The sequence below is a fragment of the Vipera ursinii genome (assembly GCF_947247035.1).
Source record: "Vipera ursinii genome assembly, chromosome: 1".
Lineage (NCBI taxonomy): Eukaryota > Metazoa > Chordata > Lepidosauria > Squamata > Viperidae > Vipera > Vipera ursinii.
In genome coordinates this window covers 309,276,238-309,301,468 of record NC_139512.1, presented here as the reverse complement: position 1 = coordinate 309,301,468, position 25,231 = coordinate 309,276,238, and the positions used below count along the sequence as shown (strand labels likewise).

Sequence of the window (25,231 nt, the reverse complement as noted above, 5' to 3'; positions counted from 1 at the left end):
AATGTCACTTGTGGAAATGTTTCAGGCTCTTTCTCCAATTCTCATCAGTCTTTATTCATACTGTTTTTATTTTATCTCACATTGACATGTATCTGATTCAAATATTCAGCCTATAAGAGAGATTGTTTCAGGATCAGGGTAATTAAGGTGAAAAATGGCAATGCTAGTGCGTATATTTTCTTCCCTTTTCTACTTCCCTCTGGCTTCATCCTCATGTCCATTGATAGTCATGATATCACCATGCAAATGACAATTACATATTTGCACTGTGTTGCAAATAACTAGGTCACTTCATTTTTGTGATAATGTCAACATGTGTCCCTTTTGACCTCCTCCACAGATACCCCTGTCCCACAGCTGCTGAATGAACATGCTACAGTCATCATCTCATGTATCTTGTCCCCATCATGTATCCTTTGTCTTGTATCTGTATCTTTAAAATCATATTGAGTTATTCCAGTTTTGAAATATTGTTTTCCCTCTTCTTCTGACACATTTGTTATGCATTCTTTGATATTGCAGTAGATGAAGCTCCTGTTGACCACTTTTAGTGCTTGGTGGGATGTCATCTCCCATCTTGTTGACTGGAAATGATCCTCCATAACCACTTGGCTTAGGATATAGGAAAGACTGGCACCTGGCTTCCACAGAGTTGGAAGCCAGGTGTCAGTCTGATCAATGCTTCCCAAAGGGCCGGATGGGTCTCAAACAGGTTCCTCTTTTGACAATGCTAAACCTATTTTTAAACTGTTTTATCTAGACTGAAGGTTGATTTAAACTAGGAAAGACTGCAGGTTCTGCCAACTTGGTTGCTGGTTTTGTCACCCTTGGATGAGTTATTGGTTTCTGTTGCTTTAGCCATCAGGGCCATTTTTGTGGCCACCCTTTTTTATGATTTTGTTCTGCATATTCCGTTCTGGCTTCAGGGCTGGCCTTGGCTCCTTTCAGGCACAGTTGGCCACAGGACAGAACCGGACTTGTAGCCAGCATTAACCATTCTCTTAAAGCACTACTAGTCAGAGACAGAACTCCCAGGTTATTGATCATTATGCTTTTTTCTCGTAGCACCCTGTGGCCTGTCAGTCAGGATTTTAGGGAGCAAATACAACGTTCTTTCTGTTAGTCAGGCAACTGACAGGTGCTATTCCAAGCCCCATCTTCCCCCACCCCAATACTATTTACTTAGGAGAGCAATTGCTTTGGGAGGAAAACAAAAGGCAGGAGAAATCCGTGCACCGCTCTCCAGCAGTTGTTCCCCTTTAAAGCAGTAGCTGGCCGCATTCCTCATTCATTCTGTGGCAGAGGAAGACTCGGCCATCTGGGCAGCCATTGCTACGTAAGTAGACTTGTCTGCGAGTCGAGAGCGGACGGATCACTTTATCGCGGGGCCATTTGTCGGCGCCCTTTTGCCTTTTCCCCTCCCGCCCTTCTAATTTCGAGCCCGCAGTCCTTCCAAGCTCCAGGCGCTCCTCTGACTTGGCGGCTGAGTTAACGGGTTACTGAATCCGTAGCCACGAGGAAGCCAACGGCGGCGTGGATAGTATTCGGGGGGGGGGGGAATGGCAGGCAGCGGCCAGGCGGGACCTGGACCCGCGGGCTCGAGCGGCTCTCAAATCTCTTCGAAGAACCCGCCCCGCGTGGAACGAAGGTCTGCGGATGGAGGTTGGCTCCGGCGCCCGCCTCTTCTTCAGAGAAGGGCCGAGCCGCGTCACGCAGCGGAGTGGATGAAGAGGCGCGACCAGCAGCCCCGCGGTCACCTGCTCCAAGGATCCGAGGGAGGCGGAGCCTGAGGGGAGAAGTCCCCTTCCGTTTTTACAAACCAAAACGCCGCGCCCGCGCGAGAGAGATCCCGCGCGCCTCGGAGAGAGCGAGCGAGCGAGCGACAGCGTGCCGGCCGAGCTCCGTCTCTCAGAGCGCCGCGAGTCACCCACGGGGAAGGGGGGGGGGAAAGGAGAGAGCCGCGTTCAAGAAAGCTCGGGGAGTGTCCGGGAGGGGCTGAGGCAGAAGAGGAGTGGTGCTGAGGGAGTTCCACACATGCACACCTTGAGTCGTGCCCAGACACCGCACGAGACGCACGCACGAGACGTTACACACACACACACCCGCGCGCGCACACACACACAGACACACATTCGCGCACGACTAGGCGAGCGCAGAGGCGGCTCACACACCCCAGCGAGAGGGCGCGCGTGGAATCCGAGCTCAGCATCCAAGCCTTGCCTGCTTTGCCTCTCCCTGTCTCCTTCTGTCTCTGTGGTTCCTCTCCAGCCCCACGCGCTTTCTTGTCCTCTTGTCTCCCCTCCCCTTTCCTCCCCAGCCCTCCCGCCCCCACCTCTTTGCTCTCAAACTCTGCCTCCCCGAGCCCTGAAAAAATGCCTGCCCGTGAAGCGAGGAGAGGGCACCGGGTCTGTAAATAAGAAGTGAGTACTCGTACAATGGCGCGTCTCGCTGGCTCGGAAAAGGAAAAAAAAATATAATCCGGCTGCCTGGAAAAAAAAAATGCTGCATGCTCCTTTGCTTTTGCCGATGCATCTTCGCTCTAGGGCAAAGGAAGCCCCCCCTCCCCCCTGGTCCTACCCTCCTCATTGCAGGCGAACCCGTTTTGCCCATGCCCACCTCCCTCCCTCCCTCCACTGCCTTCTCTCTCTCTCTCTCTCTCTCTCTCTCTCTCTCTCCTTCCCCCACCTCCCTCCCGCCTCGCCATCCCTATTGCACGGGCTCTTCCTGCTGCATGCAACACCTTGGCTCAAAAGCTCTGGGTTACACTTCATCTTTGTTCAAGGGGTGCTTAGCTTTGAGTGACGGGGGGGAAAGGGGGGGGAGAAGGAAGGGAGGTTTCGAGTTTGAAAGCTCAAGCAAAAAAAAAAAAGGTGATATTGTTATTAATTTTTTTTTTAAAAAAAGATGGGGCTTTTCCAAACTCGTTGCCTGCTATCCTTGTGGAGGTAGTAAAAGGAAGATGTGCACTGATGCTGTTGATTGAATTCAGGAGCATCTCTGGGGGAGGGGAAAGGGAGGAAACTGGTTGCTTCTTATAAAAAAAAGGGGGGTGGAGAAAGAAGGATGGGGGGGTTTAATTTTCCTTCAAACATCCACCGGACTGGGAACACTTATTCGTTGTTGTGTGTGAAATGGAACCTTGAATCTTGGCTGTGTGGGAAAGCTTCCTATGAGCTAAAGGAAACAGGGAAGAGTTTGTAGTAGCACCAATTAGAACAGTGCAAGAGGAAGACACTTTATGCTGCCATCCCATTCCCATTGTTGGTTTAGCTGCAAGCAGCTTCCTTAAAGGGGAGTGGATGAAGGCAACTTGGGAACTGCACTTACCCGGGATGCCAAGATTTCCTTGGGAGTGTGAGCATACATTGCCTCTGAACAAGAGGGGGGCGCTATTGTTATCACTATGATAAATCACTGTTTTTTTTTAAAAAAAGAACAGCAGGTGCAGGTGAATAGAGGAGGGTTTGTTGCACTAAACCTGGATTGCCTCCATTTTGGGGTGGGAAGGTGGATGGAACAGGGTGACAACTCACCTAGGGACATGGGATCAAAATGGTAGTTGCTGTATCAAATGATGAAATAATAAAAGGATAGTTTTGAGTTTCTTTCCTGCTTTTCTTCCCATAACATAGTTCTCAAGATAAGCCACCATCCACTTAACATCTTTTTATCCGTTGCATTCCCAAGAAGTCCACAGGGCTTCACCGCTAGTACTGCAATTTAATTATCTGGTAGATTGCTTGGTTAAACTGCCAGACATTACCATTATCAGTAAAAAAGGATCTTACATGAAAGCCTCTAGGCAGCATCATTTAGTTACTGCCCTCAAATCAATGACTCTGGGCTACTCCTCTGAAATTAGAGGAATTACTTCTTTCATATCTAGTGCAGTTGGAGATGGCTATAAGATTGCATTTCTGGGCTCAGAAGAATGGGATTGTATCAGGAACTTTATTTCTGTGCCAAGTTGTCCCAGAACCATTATAATATAGGAATTAGGTACTGATAGAGTCACTCATCCTAGGTTTGTAGAACTTGGGAAATATTAACTACTTGGTGCCATTATGCAGTAACTCAAAAAGAATATTCATCTGCAGCTTCTTCCACCTTCTGTCCTTCATTATGGAGGAGAAAACTCAACTGCTTATTACATGTTATCTTTGTCTTCAAAGCTTGTCTTTCAACATTTGAAGATGCTGCAAAGTTACAGAGTAAGAACATATCCTGAAGAACATAGTTTGCATATGGAAAATAATGCATTATGCTCTTTAAAACTTACCTTCTTTCAGAGTAATGAGGATGGAACAGGAGGGCAGAGATCTATATCTCTTTTTAGGTGTATGGTTTACCTTGACTATCAGGTTCATTCAGAGAAAAAATGAGAAGGAAGGACTACACTGAATATTGCCAATATCTTAATGACTTGAAAGGTAATATATATCTGGACATATTGTTTTTGGCAATAATTGTAAGGAATGTTGGGACAATGCATTAGTGCATTATATCAATAACAATGTCAATGCATCAATAGGCAGCTGCAAATAAGAGAGGAAGGGAAGACTTTTATATGAGATAGCATCTTATGGACAATTACCTAAAAATGTGGTGCTGTCATTGTTAGTTTGTTTATTCTCAGATATGGACAGAAATTTTGCAGCCCACTTTCTTTAAATGGCTTTCACTTAATTAATAAAGCAGTTGGTGATATTCTAATAAGAGTTAAAAGATTTCCATGAGAAAAAATATAGAGATGGATTACTAACACATTAATGGTAGGCACATCATGCGTGAGATTTCTGATAAATTGTGCATGCATGCATACATAGATGTGTGTGTGGATATATGCACAAAAATATATAATTAATATTGAGCGTCTCTGGTAATATTTAAAATAGATCAGGATTTGGAAAGGAAAGTGATAATCTGGAGGGATATTAATTGGAAATTATATCTTCAAATAATCTATACTACATCATTAGTTTGAGGGCCAGTAATTTGCATGATATTTGTACAATAGATCTAATAAGGTTATATGAGAGTATGGACTAATTGTAAATGTAATAATTTTATCACAACAGATTGCTGTAACCCTTGATCCATAATAAGTTGTTCAACAGGTAGAGAAGTTGAATTCATTTCTAGAGCTACAGTCTGAAGTTAAATTAGAACAATAAATAGCTTATGTCTCTCCTTGGTCTAGCAAGGAAAATACCAAAATAAATATTGCCAGGTGTTTTACAAATTAACGTTCTGCTTCTCTTCCATCCTTTTTCTTATTAGTGGCGGCACCTGACCTGTTGGACCCCAAATCTGCCACTCAGAACCTCAAGCCCCGGCTGTCATTTTCTACCAAGCCCACTGTACTTGCTTCACGGGAGGAAAGTGATACAACTATTAATGTTATGAAATGGAAAACGGTATCAACCATTTTTCTAGTGGTGGTTTTGTATTTAATTATTGGAGCTACGGTGTTCAAAGCCCTGGAGCAGCCACATGAAACCAACCAGAGAACAACTATTGTGATCCAGAAGCAGATGTTTGTGTCACAGCATGCCTGTGTGAATGACACTGAACTTGAAGATCTAATTCAGGTAATTTCCTGTATTGAAATGTGTTCTTGCTAGGGCTTTTTTTCCTCATAGAACGCTCAGAATGGAGTTCCGGCACCTTTTTTGGATGGAATCTTGTGGGGTAGGCAAGGCGGGTTGTATGACGTGTGAGTTCCGGCACCTTTTTCTTTTACAAAAAAAGCACTGGTTCTTGCCATAGATTTAAATAAAACAGTTTTGATGTTTCTGTTCCAGCTACAATGTGATAGAACTGATATTTGGCACAATAATTTGACTTATATTGTAATGTATAAAAAGAATTGCTAATCCCAGTTTGGTTACTAGGCTTGCATTCAACATAATCTTCCCATTAAATACTATTCTTATTTTTCTTAAATTGTTATTTTTTTTTAATCCCATTTATATCCCGCCCTTCTCCGAAGACTCAGGGCGGCTTACAATCTAAGAAGCACAAATCAGTGTGCTTAGCAATAGCCTTCATTCTATGTATTTTGTTGTTGTTAGTTGTGAAGTCGTGTCCAACCCATTGCGACCCTATGGACAACGTTCCTCCAGGCCTTCCTGTCCTCTACCATCTTCTGGAGTCCATTTAAGCTCACGCCTACTGCTTCAGTGACTCCATCCAGCCACCTCATTCTCTGTCGTCCCCTTCTTCTATTGCCCTCAATCTTTCCCAGCATTAGGCTCTTCTCCAGTGAGCCCTTCCTTCTCATTAGGTGGCCAAAGTATTTGAGTTTTAGCTTCAGGATCTGGCCTTCTAAAGAGCAGTCAGGGTTGATCTCCTCTAGGACTGACCGGTTTGATCGCCTTGCAGTCCAAGGGACTCGCAGGAGTCTTCTCCAGCACCATAGTTCAAAGGCTTCAATTCTTTGGCGCTCAGCCTTTCTTATGGTCCAACTTTCACTGCCATACATTGCAACTGGGAAGACCATAGCCTTGACTATACACACTTTTGTTGACAGGGTGATGTCTCTGCTTTTTAGTGTGCTGTCTAGATTTGCCATGGCTTTCCTCCCGAGGAGCAAGCGTCTTTTAATTTCTTGGCTGCAGTCCCCATCTGCAGTGATCTTGGAGCCCAGGAAAATAAAATCTGTCACTACCTCCATTTCTTCCCCATCTATTTGCCAGGAATTGAGAGGGCCAGATGCCATGATCTTGGTTTTCTTAATGTTTAGTTTCAACCCAAGTTTTGCACTCTCCTTCTTCACTCGCAACAAGAGGCTCTTTAGTTCCTCTTCACTTTCTGCCATTAGATTGGTATCATCTGCATATCTTAGGTTGTTGATGTTTCTTCTGGCAATCTTAATTCCAACTTTTGATTCATCTAGCCCTGCCTTTCTCATGATGTGCTCTGCATATAAGTTAAATAGGCAAGGCGACAGTATATAGCCTTGCCGGACTCCTTTCCCAATTTTGAACCAATCAGTGGTTCCGTGTCCAGTTCTCACTGTTGCTTCTTGGTCCGCATATAGCAGGGGTGTCAAGCTCAATTTCATTGAGGGCCGCATCAGCATTGCGGTTGCCCTCAGGGGGCCGGGTGGGTATGGCCAGGGTGGGCATGGCCTACTGGGTGGATGTGGCTAGAGTGCGTATGGCCTACTGGGTGGGCGTGGCCAGCTCTACATCGTTTGCATCAAGGCTGCCTATGGGGGCCTGGGCAGGAGTGGGACAGATCTGAGGGTCTCTGGCAGAAGGAGGGTCTCTGGGCCAGGGACAAGGCAGTGTGGGCCGTTCCCTCACTGTTGCCAGGATGGCTTCGCGGGCCACATGAAACCACTTCGCGGGCCGGATCTGGCCCCCGGGCCTTGTGTTTGACATGTCTGGCATATAGGTTTCTCAAAAAACAAATAAGATGGTCTGGTACGCCCATCTCTTTAAGGACTTGCCACAGTTTGTTATGATCCACACAATCAAAGGCTTTAGCATAGTCAATGAAGCAGAAGTAGATGTTTTTCTGGAACTCTCTAGCTTTCTCCATGATCCAGCGTATGTTAGCAATTTGATCTCTAGTTCCTCTGCCTCTTTGAAATCCTGCCTGTACTTCTGGTAGTTCTCGATCCACATACTGCTGGAGTCTAGCTTGTAGAATTTTAAGCATAACTTTACTAGCGTGTGAAATGAGTGCAATGGTGCGATAGTTTGAACATTCTTTGGCACTGCCTTTCTTTGGAATTGGAATGTAAACTGATCTTTTCCAATCTTGTGGCCACTGTTGAGTTTTCCAAATTTGCCGGCAAATTGAGTGTAGCACTTTTACTGCATCATCTTTTAAGATTTTGAATAGCTCAGCTGGAATACTGTCACCTCCACTAGCTTTGTTGTTGCTCAGCTTTTCTAAGGCCCACTTCACTTCACATTCTAGGATGTCTGGCTCGAGGTCAGTGACCACCTCATTGTGATTATCAGGGACGTTAAGCTCATTCTTGTATAGTTCTTCTGTGTAATTTTGCCACCTCTTCTTAATCTCTTCTGCCTCTGTTAGGTCCCTGCCATTTTGGTCCTTTATCATGCCCATTTTTGCATGAAATGTTCCTTTCATCTCTCCAATTTTCTTGAAAAGATCTCTGGTCCTCCCTATTCTATTGTTTTCTTCTATTTCTTTGCATTGTTCATTTAAGAAGGCATTCTTATCTCTTCTAGCTATTCTTTGGAATTCTGCATTTAATTGGGCATATCTTTCTTTTTCTCCCTTGCTTTTCGCTTCCCTCCTTTCCTCAGCTATTTGCAAAGCTTCCTCAGACAGCCATTTTGCTTTCTTGCATTTCTTTTTCTTTGGGATGATTTTGGTTGCTACCTGTTGTACAATGTTGCGAACCTCTGTCGATAGTTCTTCAGGCACTCTGTCTATCAGATCTAATTCCTTAAATCTATTTGTCGCCTCTACTTTATATTTGTCAGGGATATGATTTAGTTCATACCTGAGTGGCCTAGCGCTTTTCCCTACTTTCTTCAGTTTAAGCCTAAACTTTGCAATGGTCTGAGCCACAGTCAGCTCCTGGTCTTGTTTTTACTGACTGTATAGAGCTTCTCCATCTTTGGCTGCAGAGCATATAGTCAATCTGATTTCTGTGTTGACCGTCTGGCGATGTCCATGTGTAGAGCCGTCTCTTGGGTTGTTGGAAAAGAGTGTTTGCTATGACCATCGTATTCTCTTGACAAAATTCTATCAGCCTGTGCCCTGCTTCATTTTGTACTCCAAGGCCAAACTTGCCTGTTATTCCAGTTATCTTTTGGCTTCCTACTTTAGCATTCCAATCCCCCATGATGATAAGGACATCATTTTTTGGTGTTAGTTCTATAAGGTGCTGTAGGGCTTCATAGAACCGGTCAATTTCATCCTCTTCAGCACCTGTGGTTGGGGCATAGACTTGAACTACTGTGATATTGAATGGTTTGCCTTGGATTCGAACTGAGATCATTCTGTCATTTTGAGGATTGTATCCCAGTATTGCTTTTCCTACTCTTTCATTGACTATGAAGGCTACTCCATTTCTTCTGAGGGATTCTTGCCCACAGTAGTATACCTGATGGTCATCTGAATTAAATTCACCCATTCCTGTCCATTTTAGTTCGCTGATACCTAAGATGTTGATGCTTAGTCTTGTCATCTCTTGTTTGACCATGTCCAGCTTTCCTTGATTCATGGATCTTACATTCCAGGTTCCTATGGAGAAAAAATCTTTACAGCATCGGACTTTCCTTTCACCACCAGACACATCCACAGCTGAGCATCCTTTCGGCTTTGGCCCAGTCGCTTCATTCTTTCTGGCGCTACTAGTACTAGCCCTCTGCTCTTCCCCAGTAGCATATTGGACGCCTTCCGACCTGAGGGGCTCATCTTCCAGCGTCATATTGTTTTGCCTTTTGGTACTGTCCATAGGGTTTTCATGGCAAAGATACTGGAGTGGGTTGCCATTTCCTTCTCCAGTGGATCACGTTTAGTCAGAACTCTCTGCTATGACCTTTCCGTCTTGGGTGGCCCTGCACGGCATAGCTCATAGCTTCATTGAATTACGCAAGCCCCTTTGCCATGACAAGGCAGTAATCCATGAAGGGGATTCTATGTATACTCCTGCTTATTAGGGTTTTCGCCCCCCCCAAGCGGCATTATTACAAAGTCAGCTTATTGCCCCCAACAATCTGGGTCCTCCAGATGTAATCTAGTATACTTCTGTTACATTGGGTCAGTTGCAAATTGGTTTACTTGGCAAACAAGAGAGAAAAGATTATTTCTGGGCAAAAGTGAAGAGGTTTTGGTTTTAACATCTCACTTTCTACTTGGATATTTATAACCATTTTTTACTTGTTCTGTCACTTAGACCACCACTATTACATGGAAAACAGTGCCAAATTATACTAAGAATACTATATATGTCATTTTAAAATACTCTTGCAAAGTTTACATTATGCTCTCATGTTGTTAATGGATTTATCATAGAAACTTATGCTTTTCTTGTTTTTTTTATAAATTTGTCCTCTTTTTCTATTAACCTGTCATCTTTTGTGATTACTTTATTTTGCTTGAGCATATACTACGTTGAGTACAAGAGCTCACTTGTTTATTCATAGCAAGATCAGTTTTGCTTCAGTGATGATGTTTCCTTGTATGATTGAACACATAAACATTATTTCAAAACTTTTTCAGAAAGATTTCTTGTTCCTGGTACACTAATGCACAATTTAGAATAGAACGGAATACTTTATTGATCAAGTGTGATAAGACACACAAGGAATTTGTCTCCAGTGCAAAAGCACTCAGTGTACATGCAAAGTAACAGAGTAATAATAATCATAATAATGATACCAATAAGAGGGCGTAATAAAGAAGATGGGAAGGATAATGATAATACTACAGCTATACAGTGGGACACGGTGGCTCAGTGGGTTAGGACGCTGAGCTTGTTGATCAAAAGGTCGGCAGTTTGGCGGGTCAAATCCCAAGTGCCACGTAACAGAATGAGCGCCTGTTACTCGTCCCAGCTTCTGCCAACCTAGCAGTTCAAAAGCACGTAAAAATGCAAGTAGAAAAATAGGGACCACTATTGTGGGAAGGTAACAGCATTCCGTGTGCCTTTGGCGTCTAGTCATGCCGGCCACATGACCACGGAGAGGAGATGTCCTCGGACAAGCGCTGGCTCTTTGGCTTTGAAACGGAGATGAGCACCGGCCCCTAGAGTCGGAAACGACTAGCACGCATGTGCGGGGGAACCTTTACCTTTACAGCTATACAATGTGGGTAAACAGTACTGTGAGAATTAGGTGTTCAGCAGAGTGATGGCATGAGGGGAAAAAAACCTATCCCTGTGTCTACTTGTTTTGGCCTGCAATGCCCTGTAGCCCCATCCTGAGGGGAGGAGTGGAAACAGTTTATGTCCAGGATACAAGGGGGTCTGTAGATGTTTTTTCAGCCCTCCTGATATAAATTTTAAAGTTTGTCTTTAAAATAAATTTAATAACAACAAATAAATGTACTTATAATAAATAAATTTATACATATATAAATATACTTATAATAAATAAATACATTTATAATGACAAAAAATTATGTCATTATAAAATGACATAAATAATTTATGCATTATGCTTCAGCCAAATGAGAAATAGTTACTGTACTTCAAAATGGGGAATCATTGGCTGAAGCAATTATACAAGTTCAAAAGTTTGCTGAATTTTATTAATATATATTATCAAGGGAAAAATAGCTTGGCTAAAGCATCCATCTATGATGAATACAGGCTTCCTTTCCCTTCCTGCTAGAAAATTTCTCTAAGCAAATTATACATATAAACATTCTCAAATTAAAATCACATCAATCCACATTCCAGAGTGATTTTTTTTATAACTTCACCTTATGTGGATAACTGTCATCCATGATCCTGATTGATTAGTGTGAATTTTGCTGACTTGGGTAAAACTACTCCCAAGATTAATTTAAAAAAGATTAAGTCAGCTCAATTCTCCCATCAGTAGGCTTCTCTAGCACAAAGAAATCCAAAGCTGTTAGCTACATTTTGAAATAAAACAAAATAGATGTTACTATATAAAAGTGATCAGAGTAGCTATTTCAACTTATCATGAACCTTAACCTTTGACGGTACCTAAAAGGTAACTTCCTGAGGCTTTGTTCCTTACTAATCACACAAAAGACAAAACAAAATCTCTAAATCAGAGGTGTCCAAGCTTGACAACTCTAAGACCTGTGGACTTCAACTCCCAGAATTCCCTAGCCAGACCCCCTGGTTGCAAATTCTGGGAGTTGAAATCCATAAATCTTAAAGTTGCCTCCTTCTCTAAATAAAGCTTTCCTATAGGTGGTTTCTAAACACAGAGGTTCAAATTGGCTAGTAATGATACTGGGAAATCTGAGCAGGATTTTTATAAAACGTTCTGGTTTAGAAGAATGCTGGATCATAAGAAAATCAGCATGGACAGCAGGTTCATACAGGTTTTACTCCCTCAATGTCTCTTGTTTATAGATATGGGGAAAGGAGGATTGGATCTAGATATGGGGAAAGGAGGATTGGATCTATCTAAGGAGTACCCACCACCACTATGCTGTGCTAACACAGTTGGGCCTTCTGGAACAAGATTCCCCTCTGAAATGTGGATGGATCTGGAGCTCCCTCACTTCATTTAGCTTGCCATCTTTATCTTTTATTGATTTTACTTTAATTTACTTGATTGTTGCAAGTTCAAAGTTGTTCCAAGTTCATAGCTGTTCAAAGTTGGGCAGCAAGCAAGTTTAATAAATGTTATGTACACAACTATGTGAAATCACAGCTGCAGTCTTTAGCTGGTGTTGGCCTTTATAAACATTCATTCTTCTCAAGAACTTAGGATGTGGTAATGTATCAGCATACTATATCCAGTGTGGTCTTTTTTAATTGACAGATGGAAATTTTGTCCATGTGCAGATCTTTTAAGTGCTGGTAAGATTTTTTGGTATGGCACCTATTGTGTCACCACAGGACTACCACAGGATCAACTGTCTAGTGTATTTGCCATAATCTTTCAACTTTGATTTTCAAAGCTTGATATTTTGTAATCCTTTCCAATTATTGTCTTCTATTATACTGTATCCTGGTAGTGCCATATCAATTATCCACAGTTTCTTTTTCTATCAGTCTGTATTTGGAAACCTCACAATATTTTAATCTGCTAATTTCTGACCACTGTTTCAACTATATGTTCCTACCATTTTTTCATTACTGGAACATGACGATTTTTATAGTTGTTCCAGTAAATCATTTTTGGAAACTGTGGCTTTATCATTAATATTATTGTAGTTGATCACAGGATCCGTCAGGTGTTTAGACTGGATTTAGCATTTGATCCATCTATCGAGTCCTTCTCAAGGACCTGCAACCATCATTTGATGGTGTTAAAAATATCATTGCATAATGTAAGCCAGGGGTCTTCAAACTTGGCCCTTTTATGACTTGTGGACTTCAACTCCCAGAATTCCTCAGCCAGCCAGGGCTGGCTGAGGAATTCTGGGAATTGAAGTCCACAAGTCATAAAAGGGCCAAGTTTGAAGACCCCTGATGTAAGCTGTTCCAAGTCAAGCTGCCTTTTGCAATTGTGTGATAGGGATTCTGTCAGCGCTGACGGTATTCAATTAGTGCTCCAAGTGATTTGGGATTGTACCCAAGACACCTGTTGCTATTGGTACTATCTTTGCTTTCGGTTGCCATTGTCAGTCTACGTCTATTTTTTTCTCTTCTGTCTGCTATCTCCAGCTACTGCCACATTGACTGTCCAGACTTTTTCTTTTGCCTTTTTTACCTTATTAGGTTTGGGGTGTTATGAGGCAGGTGCTTTTCTGTTTATGTTCTAAAGTCCCAGAGCATATTAGCATCTTAATTTTCTATTATTTTGCTTATGTTGTGGTCCCACCAATTCTTGCTTGCAAAGAATGGTATTTTTTGCGGATAGGAAAGAAATGCACCATTGTCGCTGCTTTGTCAGGTCTTTGTGGTCAATCTGTGTTGTCTTCTTGCAATTGCTAACTATGTGATCCACTGTCTCTTCGGCTTCTTTGCAGTGGTGGCATTTGCTGCCTGTTGCTGTCTTCTGGTTTTGCATGTATGTGTTCTTAATTCTTGGTCTTGTGCAGACAGAGTTAGCCCCTCTTCAACTCTCTTGCTCTTTGCCATTGCCAGGTCTTGCTATCTGCTTTGCCCACTAGGTTTTTTATGCAGCGGCTGTATAATACTTTGCCTTGCCATGTCTCTTTTCTATTCTGCATTTGGTCTTTCTTGTAGGCCAGTTTGGTCTCTCCAGTACTCACTAAGTCTTCATGGTATATTATCTTCAATGTATCTTCTTCACTATCCTTCAGCTATTCTTCCTATGCCCTTTTTTTCTTGTTCGACTGTCTGGGTATTTGCAACATTACAACATTATTGTTATGTTATTATTATGGTTGATTGCGCAGTAAGCCACATGTTTAGACTGGATTTGGATTTTTTTTCACTTATTAAATCTTTCCTAAGGATCTGGGACTATAATATATTACTAATAATAAATTATGGTTCGTCAATTATTAATATAAATCTCAAGATTGTCTTCTATAGGAGGTTGGCCTAATTGCCCCGCCCCCCCTCTGAAATAAAATCCACCTAGATATTCTAAAGGTGCTTTTGGGAATGTCTGTAAAACTTGATTTTTCCATTAGGTTTTGGACTATTGTTGTGACTATTCCTCTGCATAAGTTATTCTATGGTTCTGTATTGGTTAGATTTCCAGGTTATATATAATTATATTGTAATCTACATTTTTTTAGTTTTGATATTGATTATGTTGCTGATTACATTATATTTATCTTGTCTATTTATTTTCCCAAGGTTTGAGAGTTGGGGGAATTTACACTATTTAGAGTTGTTATGGTTAGAATGCTGAAAAGCCCTGTAAAACGAATGGGCAAATGAGTGTACCCTGTTTTCCCGAAAGTAAGACCTATCCCCAAAATAAGCACTAGCTTGATTTTTCAGAGTGGGCCTAATATAAACCTTACCCTCCAAATAAGCCCTAATTTTGGGGCAAGGTGCATGCCTAAAAATCAAGCTGCCCCAAGTGCTCCGCACCACATACTGTTGCAACCAGGCCTTGCCTCGCTGGCCCACTTTGCCATCAGAGGCCTTCAAGAAAGGCCTTTTCAGCTGAGAATCAAACTATGGATTCAATCTGTAGTTCGGTTCTCAGCTACAGAGGCCTTTCTGGAAGGCCTCTGACAGTGAAATGCAGGCCGGGGTGGTGGTGCGATGCTTGTCAATCCGGAACTCCATTCTCAGCTGCAGAGGAATTTCCTTCAGCCTCAGAAGTGGGCCAGCTGGGCAGGGCTGTTGATGCCACCACCACGAGATGAGACCGTGGAAAAGATACCCCCCCAAAATAAGGCCTGGTGCCACTTTGGGAGGCAAAAAAAAAAAAGATTGGGTCTTATTTTCAAGGAAACACAGTATGATATCCAGCAAGGCAGTCTTTACCTGTTTGGTTCAAATAATGCTGGTCAGTTTAGCTGCTCTGCTTCTTTTCATTGTAGGCAAATGATTCTGTTCCATCTGATTATGGTACTCTCTGCAGGAATGCCTCTTCCCCCTCCAGTCACTTTCTTTCATGGTGGTCCAGGAGTTTAGGGTTATAATGCAGAAAAGCTTTCTGATGAAAGTTTGCAAAGTGGCTGAATATTATTAAGAAACAACACAATTAGGAATAGAAGAGTTATAGAAAGTGCCAGTCATGTTACAGAGATACCATAAGTATTCAGTTGATCTGCCTTGGAAGTGGAGATGCTTCAAGCTTGGCTTATATATTTGTATAAAGTATTTGATCTGTAAGACTCCAGGTGAAGATTTAGACAGAGGTTTGTCCTTTGAGTTTGCTGCTTGGCTCCTGGACATTTCGTTACCAAACTAGGTAATATCTTCAGCAGGGTTTTATTGGGTAAAGTCTCTTGTTCATTAATATAGGTCCTGGGTGGTCGGTTGGTCTTGTGACTGGTTGAGTCACAGGACTGGTTGAATCACAAGACTGGATCAGAAGGCTGGATCACAATGAACAAGACAATTCACCCCCCAAACTCCCGCTGAATATGTTCCCTAGTTTGGTAACAAATTGTCTGGGAGCCAAGCAGCAAGCTCAGCCTAAATCAACAACCCAAGCTACAAATATTCTCTACAATTTCTAACTCTGGGTGAAGAAGTTATACAACAGGTTTAAAAAAGAAGAATGGAGTAGTTCGTATATTAATCCAGAATTAAAACCAAAATTACTGTTGACAGGTGAACATGGTAAATATGTTGAAGTTGAAATGCAAAGGATTAAATTTATAATTGTCAGTCTCTATGTTTCAAATGAATATAAAACAAAGTTTTTAAATCATCTCATGGATTAAAGGTCTATGTTTTCATGTATCATGAGGGATTGGAGGACTGGAATGGAGTCATTCTTCCACAATTTGGGGAAACTAAATTAAATTTAACCAAGGCAAATTACCAAAATCTGTCCTGATGGACTCTTGAAGACAGAGATACTGACAGATGCAACTATTAACACATCAGCAACTATCTATGCTAACTATGCTAACTGTGAGAGAAATAGAGACAAAATTGAAATATGTGAATGAGAAGAATTCTGAATTTGCAAATAAATCTGAGAAATGGTTGGCTGAGAAAGGAAAGAGAAAGAAAATGATATTTAAAATTCAAGAATAAGATAAAGCATTAGTGGACAATGAAAGTATATAGGAAACTGATTTTGACTATTATTTTAATTTGTATAAAACACAAGTTATTTCCTCAGGAAAAAATTGAGGAATATCTTAAAAGATAAAATTTACCAAAACTTTAAAAATCCCAGAGACATTGTGAATAGTCTTATATCTACAATGGGATATTTTGGATACTTTGGAAGCTATAAAAATATTTTACAGGTGATATTGCACTGCTTGGTGAAACAAAGGGGTGCTTGCAAGAAATGGCCATCAGTTTAGATAATGAGGCCAATAAATTGTCTTACATATAAATTTTGAGAAGACCAAGTTCATGAAAGTTGGAAGTGCTCAGAATAATATGCCTGTAACAGTCCATGGCCAGGCTATAGAACAAATCCTACAATTTACTTATGTTGACAGCATTATATCTATTGATGTAGGTACAGATAAGGATATTAAGTATCAAATTGGAATGGTAGCAGTCATGTTTCAACACATGCACCCAATTTGGTTTATGCCAGCCATAAATATTATCACAAAGATAAAACTCTTCAAGTGTATTGTTGTATGACCTGCAATATATATTCAACCAAGATTATTAAATGGTTAAATGTTTTTCAACAATGCTGCTTGAGAAGAATCCTCTGTGTCTAATATCATGACCACATCACTAACAATGAGGTACTACACAGATCAGATTTAGAATACCTATCAAGAACTGTGAATGAATATCAAATGTGGCTTGTTGGCCTTATCTTACATATTCCTAAAGACTGGCATCCCAAAATTGCATTCTGTTGGATACTTCATGGAGGAAAGAGGAACAGAATGTGGCCTCAGAGAATGTGGTACAAACACTTAAGGAAGATTTTAAGATTCTGAATATCCCTTGGGACGATGCTGAAGATGCTGCAAATGATCAAAATCATTGGAAAACACTTGCTGCCCCATGTGCTCTGCAAAGGACATGATGGTGGTGATGATGATGATGACGACAATACGATGATGACGATGATGATAAATATTAAAACAGGGAGGTCAGTAGGTTTCGACGGACTACCAGTTTTAACGATCAACTTTTGCAACCACTTCAGAAATAATGAATTCTATTTTATAAGGAGATGCAATACTAACATCTTGGGGAAAAGTCAATATTGTGTTGTTACCAAAGGCAGGAGAAGATTTAACTTCTGTTAAAAACTACTGACCAATTTATTTACTGAACAAGGATTACATAGTTTTTTCATTAATTTTAACCAGCAGCCTAATTTTTTTGTACAACAGTTTATTCAGGAAGATCAGTGTGGATTTCTACCTAAAAGACAACGCCTGAATGATTCTTTGTAACAAAGAATTGAAAGTGCTTTGAAAGTGAAAGTGGCTGTTTGGATATTGAAAACTGTAAAGACTATAAGAAAATTATAAGAACCTAAAAGAATTTTAAGAAGAGAACAGCAACACTATAAACATTTTGACTTGATTAATCTTTTTAAATACAGAGAATAAAATTGATTTAAGATGTCATTAAAATCATCAAAACCTGGGGCCCCCAGGAGTGCAGGGACTTTGCCAGCACAGCAATCAAACTTACAGGCTTTAATGCTCACCGCACAAACTTTGACATTAAAAGACCTGCAGGAGGCTTTGAAATCTCAAACTAAAGAAATAGAAAAAATAAATAAATGATAAGATGGAGAAAATAGAAAACAAGATGGAAAAAATAGATGAAAAAATGAATGATAAATTTGACAAAAAGGTGGATAATATTTTTAAGACTCATATTTTAAGGAATGCTTTGTTCCAAGTTTGGAAAAAGTACCAATATATATTAAATAATAAAATACCTACATGGGCAATACCTAGACATGCAATAGGAAATATAAATGTGGAGCAGAAACAAGATGTGATTTCTTATAAAGAACTTCTTAGGATGGAAGGGATTATTTTGAAACTGAAACCTTTAAATGTTTTAAAGGAAGAAAAGATAGTACAGACTTGGTTTCAGTTTATACAATTACAAGCTAGATGGAAAGAACATCAGAAAATTGGTATAATAAAAGTTGATGAAAATTTGATAAAGCAAATTAGAGATCAAAGTCAATCATATATAAAAAAGGTTATATAATGCTCTTATAGAGATTGATTCAGAATCGGAGTTAGTTAAAGATTGTATGATAAAATGGGCTCAGAATATTCAAGAGCCCATAATGATGGATACTTGGGAAAAAATTTGGGTTAGAAATGTAAAATTTACACAAGCACAAAACCTAAGAGAGAAGATGTTTTATAGATGGCATTTAGATCCTTAAAAGTTAGCATGTATGTATCCAAATCAACCACCTAAGTGTTGGAGATGTGGTAGTGAAGAGGCAAGTCATTATCATATATGGTGGACATGTAAAAATGTTAAAGCCTTTTGGATAAAAATATGGTGGATTTTTCAGAAAGTTTTTAAGAAAAAAAATAAGATTTACTCCACAGCTATTCTTATTGGGGATTATTTCGGATTGTACTGTTATAGAAACTAAAGTAATGTTACACTTAATAACGGCAGCCAGACTGTTGGTGGCGCAACATTGGAAGAAAGAAGATTTACTTACAATAGAACAATGGATACTTAAAGTAATGGACATAGCTGAAATGGCAAAAGTTTCAGCATATTTGAAAGAACAGTCACAAGAAAAATATATTTTGGAATGGAAAAGATGGATTGATTATATTCAAAACAAATATGGGACTAAAAAGTTTCAAATAGCATATGAATAATTCTTAACAATTATAGAAGTGTTATTATAATTACTTTAGTTTTGTTATAAGGGAGTTGAAGGGTAGAAGGTTTTTTAATGTTGTAATAGATATTTAGCATATGTTTGCATAAGATTGCTATATTTAATACCCTGTATTCTGCTTTGGGAAGTCCGGGGGGGGGAGGGAAGGGGGGAGGGTTGATGGGGAGGGGGGTTTATTATTAAAATTTTGTAAAACTTTTCAATAGAAAAAAAGACAATGTGAGAACTATAGTGGATGTAATGGAATATTTATAACAACATAATGAAAAACAAGCCTTATTAATTTTTTTAGATGTTGAAAAAGCTTTTAATATGCTGGACTGGTCATTCTTGGTTAAAGTTCTGGAAGACTTTGGTGAAAATTTTCATGGGATCAAGTTGATATACACATCTCAAAAGGCTTGATTACAGTTAGCGATGATTTGACTAAATCATATAATATTCAAAAGGGCAGACATGGTTATCCTCTGCCCCCTTTCTTGTTTGTTTGGATAATAGAATAGAATAGAATAACAAGAATTGGAAGGGAACCTGGAGGTCTAGCCCAACCCCGTGCTCAGGCATTAAACCCTATACCATTTCAGGCAAATGGCTGTCCAGTCTCTTCTTAAAAACTTCCAGTGTTGGAGCATTCACAGCTTCTGGAGGCAGGTTGTTCCACTGATTAATTGTTCTAACTGTCAGAAAATTTCTCCTTAGTTCTAGGTTGCTTCTCTCCTTGATTCGTTTCCATCCATTGCTTCTTGTCTTGTCTTCAGGTGCTTTGGAGATTAGCTTCTCTTCATTAGACTAGACATACCCAGCAACAATTCCTTATATGTATATAAATCAAATAAATAAATAAATAAATAAATAAATAAATAAATAAATAAATAAATAAATAAATAAATAAATCATCTCTGTTGCTCTTGTCTGCAGTCTTTGTAGAGTCTCAACATCTTTTTTACATCATAGTGACCAAAACTGGGTGCAGTATTCCAAGTGTGGCCTTACCAAGGCATTATAAAGTGGTATTAACATTTTATGTGATCTTGATTCTATATCCCTCTGTTAATGCAGCCTAGAACCATGTTGGTTTTTTTGGCAGCTGCAGCACATTGCTGGCTCATATTTAAGTGATTGTGCACTAGGAATCCAAGCTCCTTTCACAATTATTTCTATTGAGTCAGGTACCATCTATACTGTACCTGTGCATTTGGTTTTTCTTGCCTAAATGTAGAACCTTACTTTTTTCATTATTAAATTTCATTTGTTAAATAGCACCCAATGTTCCAGTCTGTCAAGATCCTTCTGTATCTTATGCCTATCTTCTGGGTTTTTGGCTATTCCTGCCACCTTGGTATCGTTTGCAAATTTGATGAGTTCCCCATCTATCCCCCCATCCAAATCATTGATGAAAATTTTGAAGAGTACTGGGCCTAAAACAGAGCCTTGGGGTACCTTACTACATAATTCCCTCAATGTAGATGTAATTCCATTGAGGACTACACGTTGAGTGCGGCTGGTCAGCAAGTTATGAATCCATGTGGTGGTGATGCTGTCTAACCCACATTTTTCTACCTTATCAGGTAGTAGGTTGTAGTCTACTTTATCAAATGCCTTACTGAAATCCAAGTAAATTATATCCACAGCATTCCTCTGGTCCACTAATTTTGTCACCTTGTCAAAGAATGCAATAAGATTTGTCTGGCATGATCTGTTTTTGACAAACCCATGTTGGCTTTTGGTAATGACTTTATTTACCTCTAGGTGTTCATTGATTTGTTGCTTGATTATCTTTTCCAAGATCTTCCCAGGTATTGAGGTCAGGCTGATAGGTCTGTACTTTCCTGGATTAATTTTTTCCCTTTTTTGAAGATGTGAACTACATCAGCTCTTTTCAAGTCCTCTTGTAGTTCCCCAGTGCTCCAGGATCTTCAAAAGATATAGTTCAGTGTTTCTGAGATCACATCTGCATTAGATACATTAGACAAGGTGAGAATATAATGGGCCTAAAAATTAAAAATGATATCTTTAAATTGTAAGCTTTTGTTGATTATTTGGTTTTGATCTTACTGAATAATCTGAATGGGTTCGAATCTTTAATGATGAAACTGACTTTTTTTCTTTGATGAAAAAATGGAAAGATTATGGTATATTAACAGGTTTTAAATGGAAAACAAAGTTGTTGGTTAAAAATATGACTACACAAAATTAGTCATATTCTGATGAAGAAATCTCTTTCAAAACTGAGAAAAAATTTAAATATTTGGTTGTTACTTTGTCTAATGTGAATTGTTCAAAGTTGCTGTTTCAAAATAACTATGTCAAAGTATAGAACAGAGTTAAAAAGGATAGGCTGATATGGAAAGCATTGTCATTCTGTGCCAAACATCAAAATTTTGATCCCTTGACCACTCATCTGATTTGAATTGACCACTGCCTGTCCAGTAAAATTCACTGATGCCAAGGGTACCTGTATTTGCTTTAATATTTTTCTTTTTGCAATTTTGAGTTTCCCAAAGGGTATGCCTCTAACATTCCATGTTCCAATTTGATATAACGTTTGTACAGCATGGTCAACCTCTTTCATCATGAGCACCATCAGTTGTTGGGCTTCCTGAAGACTTTCCTCAAACAACGTCATAAAATCCCTGACTACTAAAAGCTAGCGCTTGCTCTTTCCAATAGCTTTCAGGCTATCATCCAGCCTGGAGGGTCCACTGTTGGTATCCGTATCTGAGTCATGTTGAGTTATTGCCATAAAGTGTTCTGGTGAGATTTTTTTTTACAGGGTAGTTCACCATTGCTTTCCCTAACCCTTACCATTTATCCAGGTTTGGGGACAGCATATGGTTGATGAATCAACCATATGGTTGGGTGGAACAACTAATTAGGAATAATAATAATCTCTCCAGGTAGCAATTCTATCATATACAATATGCAGCTGTTATTTGTGGTGAATCTGGATGCATTTCCTTGTGACAATGACACAAAATTTTTCTGCAGTAGTCAGGCCCTGTTTATTTATTTCCTAAACACTGTTTTCATTATGAACAATTATCCTAAATTTGAGTTAATTGTATGGGTTCACTACCATTTCTCTAGTGTAGAGCTACAGGATAAACAATGGATAATTAACTGATTTTAGAAATTGGAATGGCACCCGCATTCAGGATAGCATCGAAATGTGCCAGCTAGGATTGTATTGAAATACTCCTACTTTTATGGAGTACAAGAAAGAAAGAATGATTAATTCTAATCATTTGTATACACTTGCCCATTCCATATGATTGGCATTTTAGTTTTACTTTCAACTTCTTAGATCTGTCTTTACTTCACTTGTAAAAAGCTATTCTGCGTCTCTGTATGGTTGTAGGTTCTGTCTCAATGCTTTAGCTTCTAAACAACTGAAGACACTAAAGGGACACATTATCTATTATTATTATTATTTACAATGTTCACTCCAGGGTGAAGACTTTACATTCTTCACACTCATCTCCATATGTGCAGCAATGTAAGGTCAATTTCAGCAATGGAAGTTTGTGTCTTACTTGAACCCTTTAATAAACGCAAACAGCATTTTTTTATAAATGCTATATTACCCTTTTAAGGGTGTCTTTGAGTGATCAAAACTGTGGAGTTATTTGTAAATACATGCTGACATTTTTTCCTCTTCCTTTGGACTAAATATGTTCTTACTAAGCTAGTTATCAGCTTGTGGAAAGATTACATTATTTAAGAATTTTGATCATGAATATTTTCTTGCTAGTTGTATCTTTGTTTTGTCTCAAGGGCACAGACTGCTTTGCACAGTACGCTAATAAAATGTATGATGACAACAAGCCAATTATGCTGGATCCACCAACTGAATCATGATTTAACACTAATGTAGGTGGTTAGTTAGCATGGAATGAGTTAGGCCAGAATATTGTTTTGATATCAAGAAATATGAAGAGCTTAAGGAGTTGACCATTTAAGGCTACAAGAAATTTGACACCACATGAGATCCCCAAGAAGCATCATGTTAACATGGCGATCAATCATATTGTCACATATATCGGAAATTAAATAGTTTAATGGGCTATCAAATGTTATACATCCAGTGGCAAAATACAATTGTAAAATCTCATAATTAAAATAGAATGTCATGCAATGGATCCAAAGTGATGCAGAGTTGCATGAATGATTTTCGTTTCCAAATAGGTAGATATGCTGCTTCAAAAGATGTGGATAGTGACCTGTAAGGCCTGGATAATGCAGTATTGGAGCCCTGTAATAAAACACAATTTATCTTATATTGTGGTATTGATCTAATGCATTATGATACTCATACTTCTACTCAGTAGGAAGATTGGGATCAGAAATGTTGCCACCAAAAAATGAAACATCTGATATGAAGCCATCAGTTTTGCTAAATGAAACACAAATCCATTTTCAATTGCTAAAAGAATGTACAATATCATTTTGTCATACAATTTGATTAATAAACCACTCTTTAGCTAATACCTTTTTGTCTTTTACAATTATACTGAAATAATATTAAATACTATGGATATTAGTTGTTATAACTTTACCTAAAATGAAATATTTTATAACACACGTAAGTGATGCTTGGGAAGTTTGACTATTTTATAGTTTTTTTTATTTCCTGGATTAATTTGTGTACTAGATGGCAGCTGTTCTAAAATAACTTAAAGTCATTAAACTTAAGTCACTAAGTGACTTAAATTATTCTTTTAATGTGGGGGTACAATCTACAGTAAAATATAAGTAAAAAAGCATTGTTTAAGATGTGTATGTCAGGATACACTTTTTAAAAATAAAGCAAGTTTTACAAATTTATTTATTTGGTCTACAATTCTTCCTCTCATGTGAACCCAAAGTTTCACAGGAACACTTCCTCTGAAAATAAATTAATTAATGCATTAATGGAAGCAATAGATTGATGAATCCATGCAAAACAGAGACGGATCTTGAATGAACTGATCCATTCATTCATACCAGATACTATCATTTCACCTATTCCCACAGCATATCCTTACTCTTACTGAGGGGCTTCCCTTTCTTCTCATTTAAGATGGGTGGTTAACTGCCACAAAGCTTCCACATGCAAAAATAAAGCACATTAAAAAAACCAAAGAAAACAAGTATACATCCCTACACAAAAAATATACATCAGAAATGATAAGACAAAGTTTATTTTAAGAGCAGATGCCCTCTAATCATATGGTAATACAACTTCAGCAAAAAGCAAACCAATAAATCTGAGTAGCTGATGAGACCTTACGTTATGTTTAGTTTAACAAAACAGTAAGACTTCAAGCCTAGAAATGTGCAATTGAATATATGCTGAGTAGATTAGGAATGCATTGGATTGACTATTAAGTAATTTAATATTAGGAATACACATAGTACATTCTCTTATATTTATCATTTTTCTGTTATTCTGTATACAATATCACAATACTTCCCAAGTTGTGGAAATATAACTTTGAAATTAATTGCAACCATACAATGCAAAAATATTAACATTAACATTTGCAGCCTAAACCATTAGCATAAAGGATGCTAGCATATTCTTACTTCTCTGCCTTTATTGTTCTGGTGGCCCTGTTTAAGATTATTCATTCCCTTCTGGAAGGCTTAATAGGATCATCTGCCACCTGTTCTCTGTGATTATTTTGGCAATAGAGTCACTCAAAGTTGCTAAAATCTTGACTCACCATAGGTAGTCTCAATAGTGATGTCTGGGCAATGTTCTGCATCTATTTCTGGCATTCATTCCAGCTTGTGGACTTTGAAAAAGTGGATAGGATCCTCTGCCATTTAAAAGAAGAGAATTTGGCAATGGTAGCTCATGCCCTTATATGCTATTGCCCTGTAATTTACCTGGGACTGTTTTAGAAGTTGCAACTGATGCAGACGTGCATGCTTATAGGTGAGACTCGTCACAGTCAATTATTATCTACAGCTACTGCATTGGTTATCAGTAGGTCTTCTACTTAAAAGTTTGCCTTTTAAAGCCTTAAATACATCAGCTCCTAGCTTTCATGGAGAGCTGCCTTCTCCAAGTAGAAACTTTGTCTGATATAAACATCCTGAATGAAAAAAACTACAAATTCTTAATGCAGAGGAGGTGAGGTTGGTGGGGGTATGGAAGGATGTTTTTCATTGGT

General features: G+C 39.2%; 1 protein-coding gene across 1 annotated transcript in view; it reads left to right on the top strand.

The window, feature by feature from the left end:
* KCNK2 (potassium two pore domain channel subfamily K member 2) overlaps positions 1 to 25,231 on the top strand; it is a gene marked incomplete at both ends in the record, with an annotated part of 106,117 nt that overhangs the window by 18,659 nt on the left and 62,227 nt on the right. The window contains one exon of the mRNA XM_083348779.1: positions 5,281 to 5,591. Within this exon, the coding sequence (XP_083204905.1) occupies positions 5,281 to 5,591 (311 nt within the window). The remainder of the gene's footprint in view (positions 1 to 5,280; positions 5,592 to 25,231) is intronic.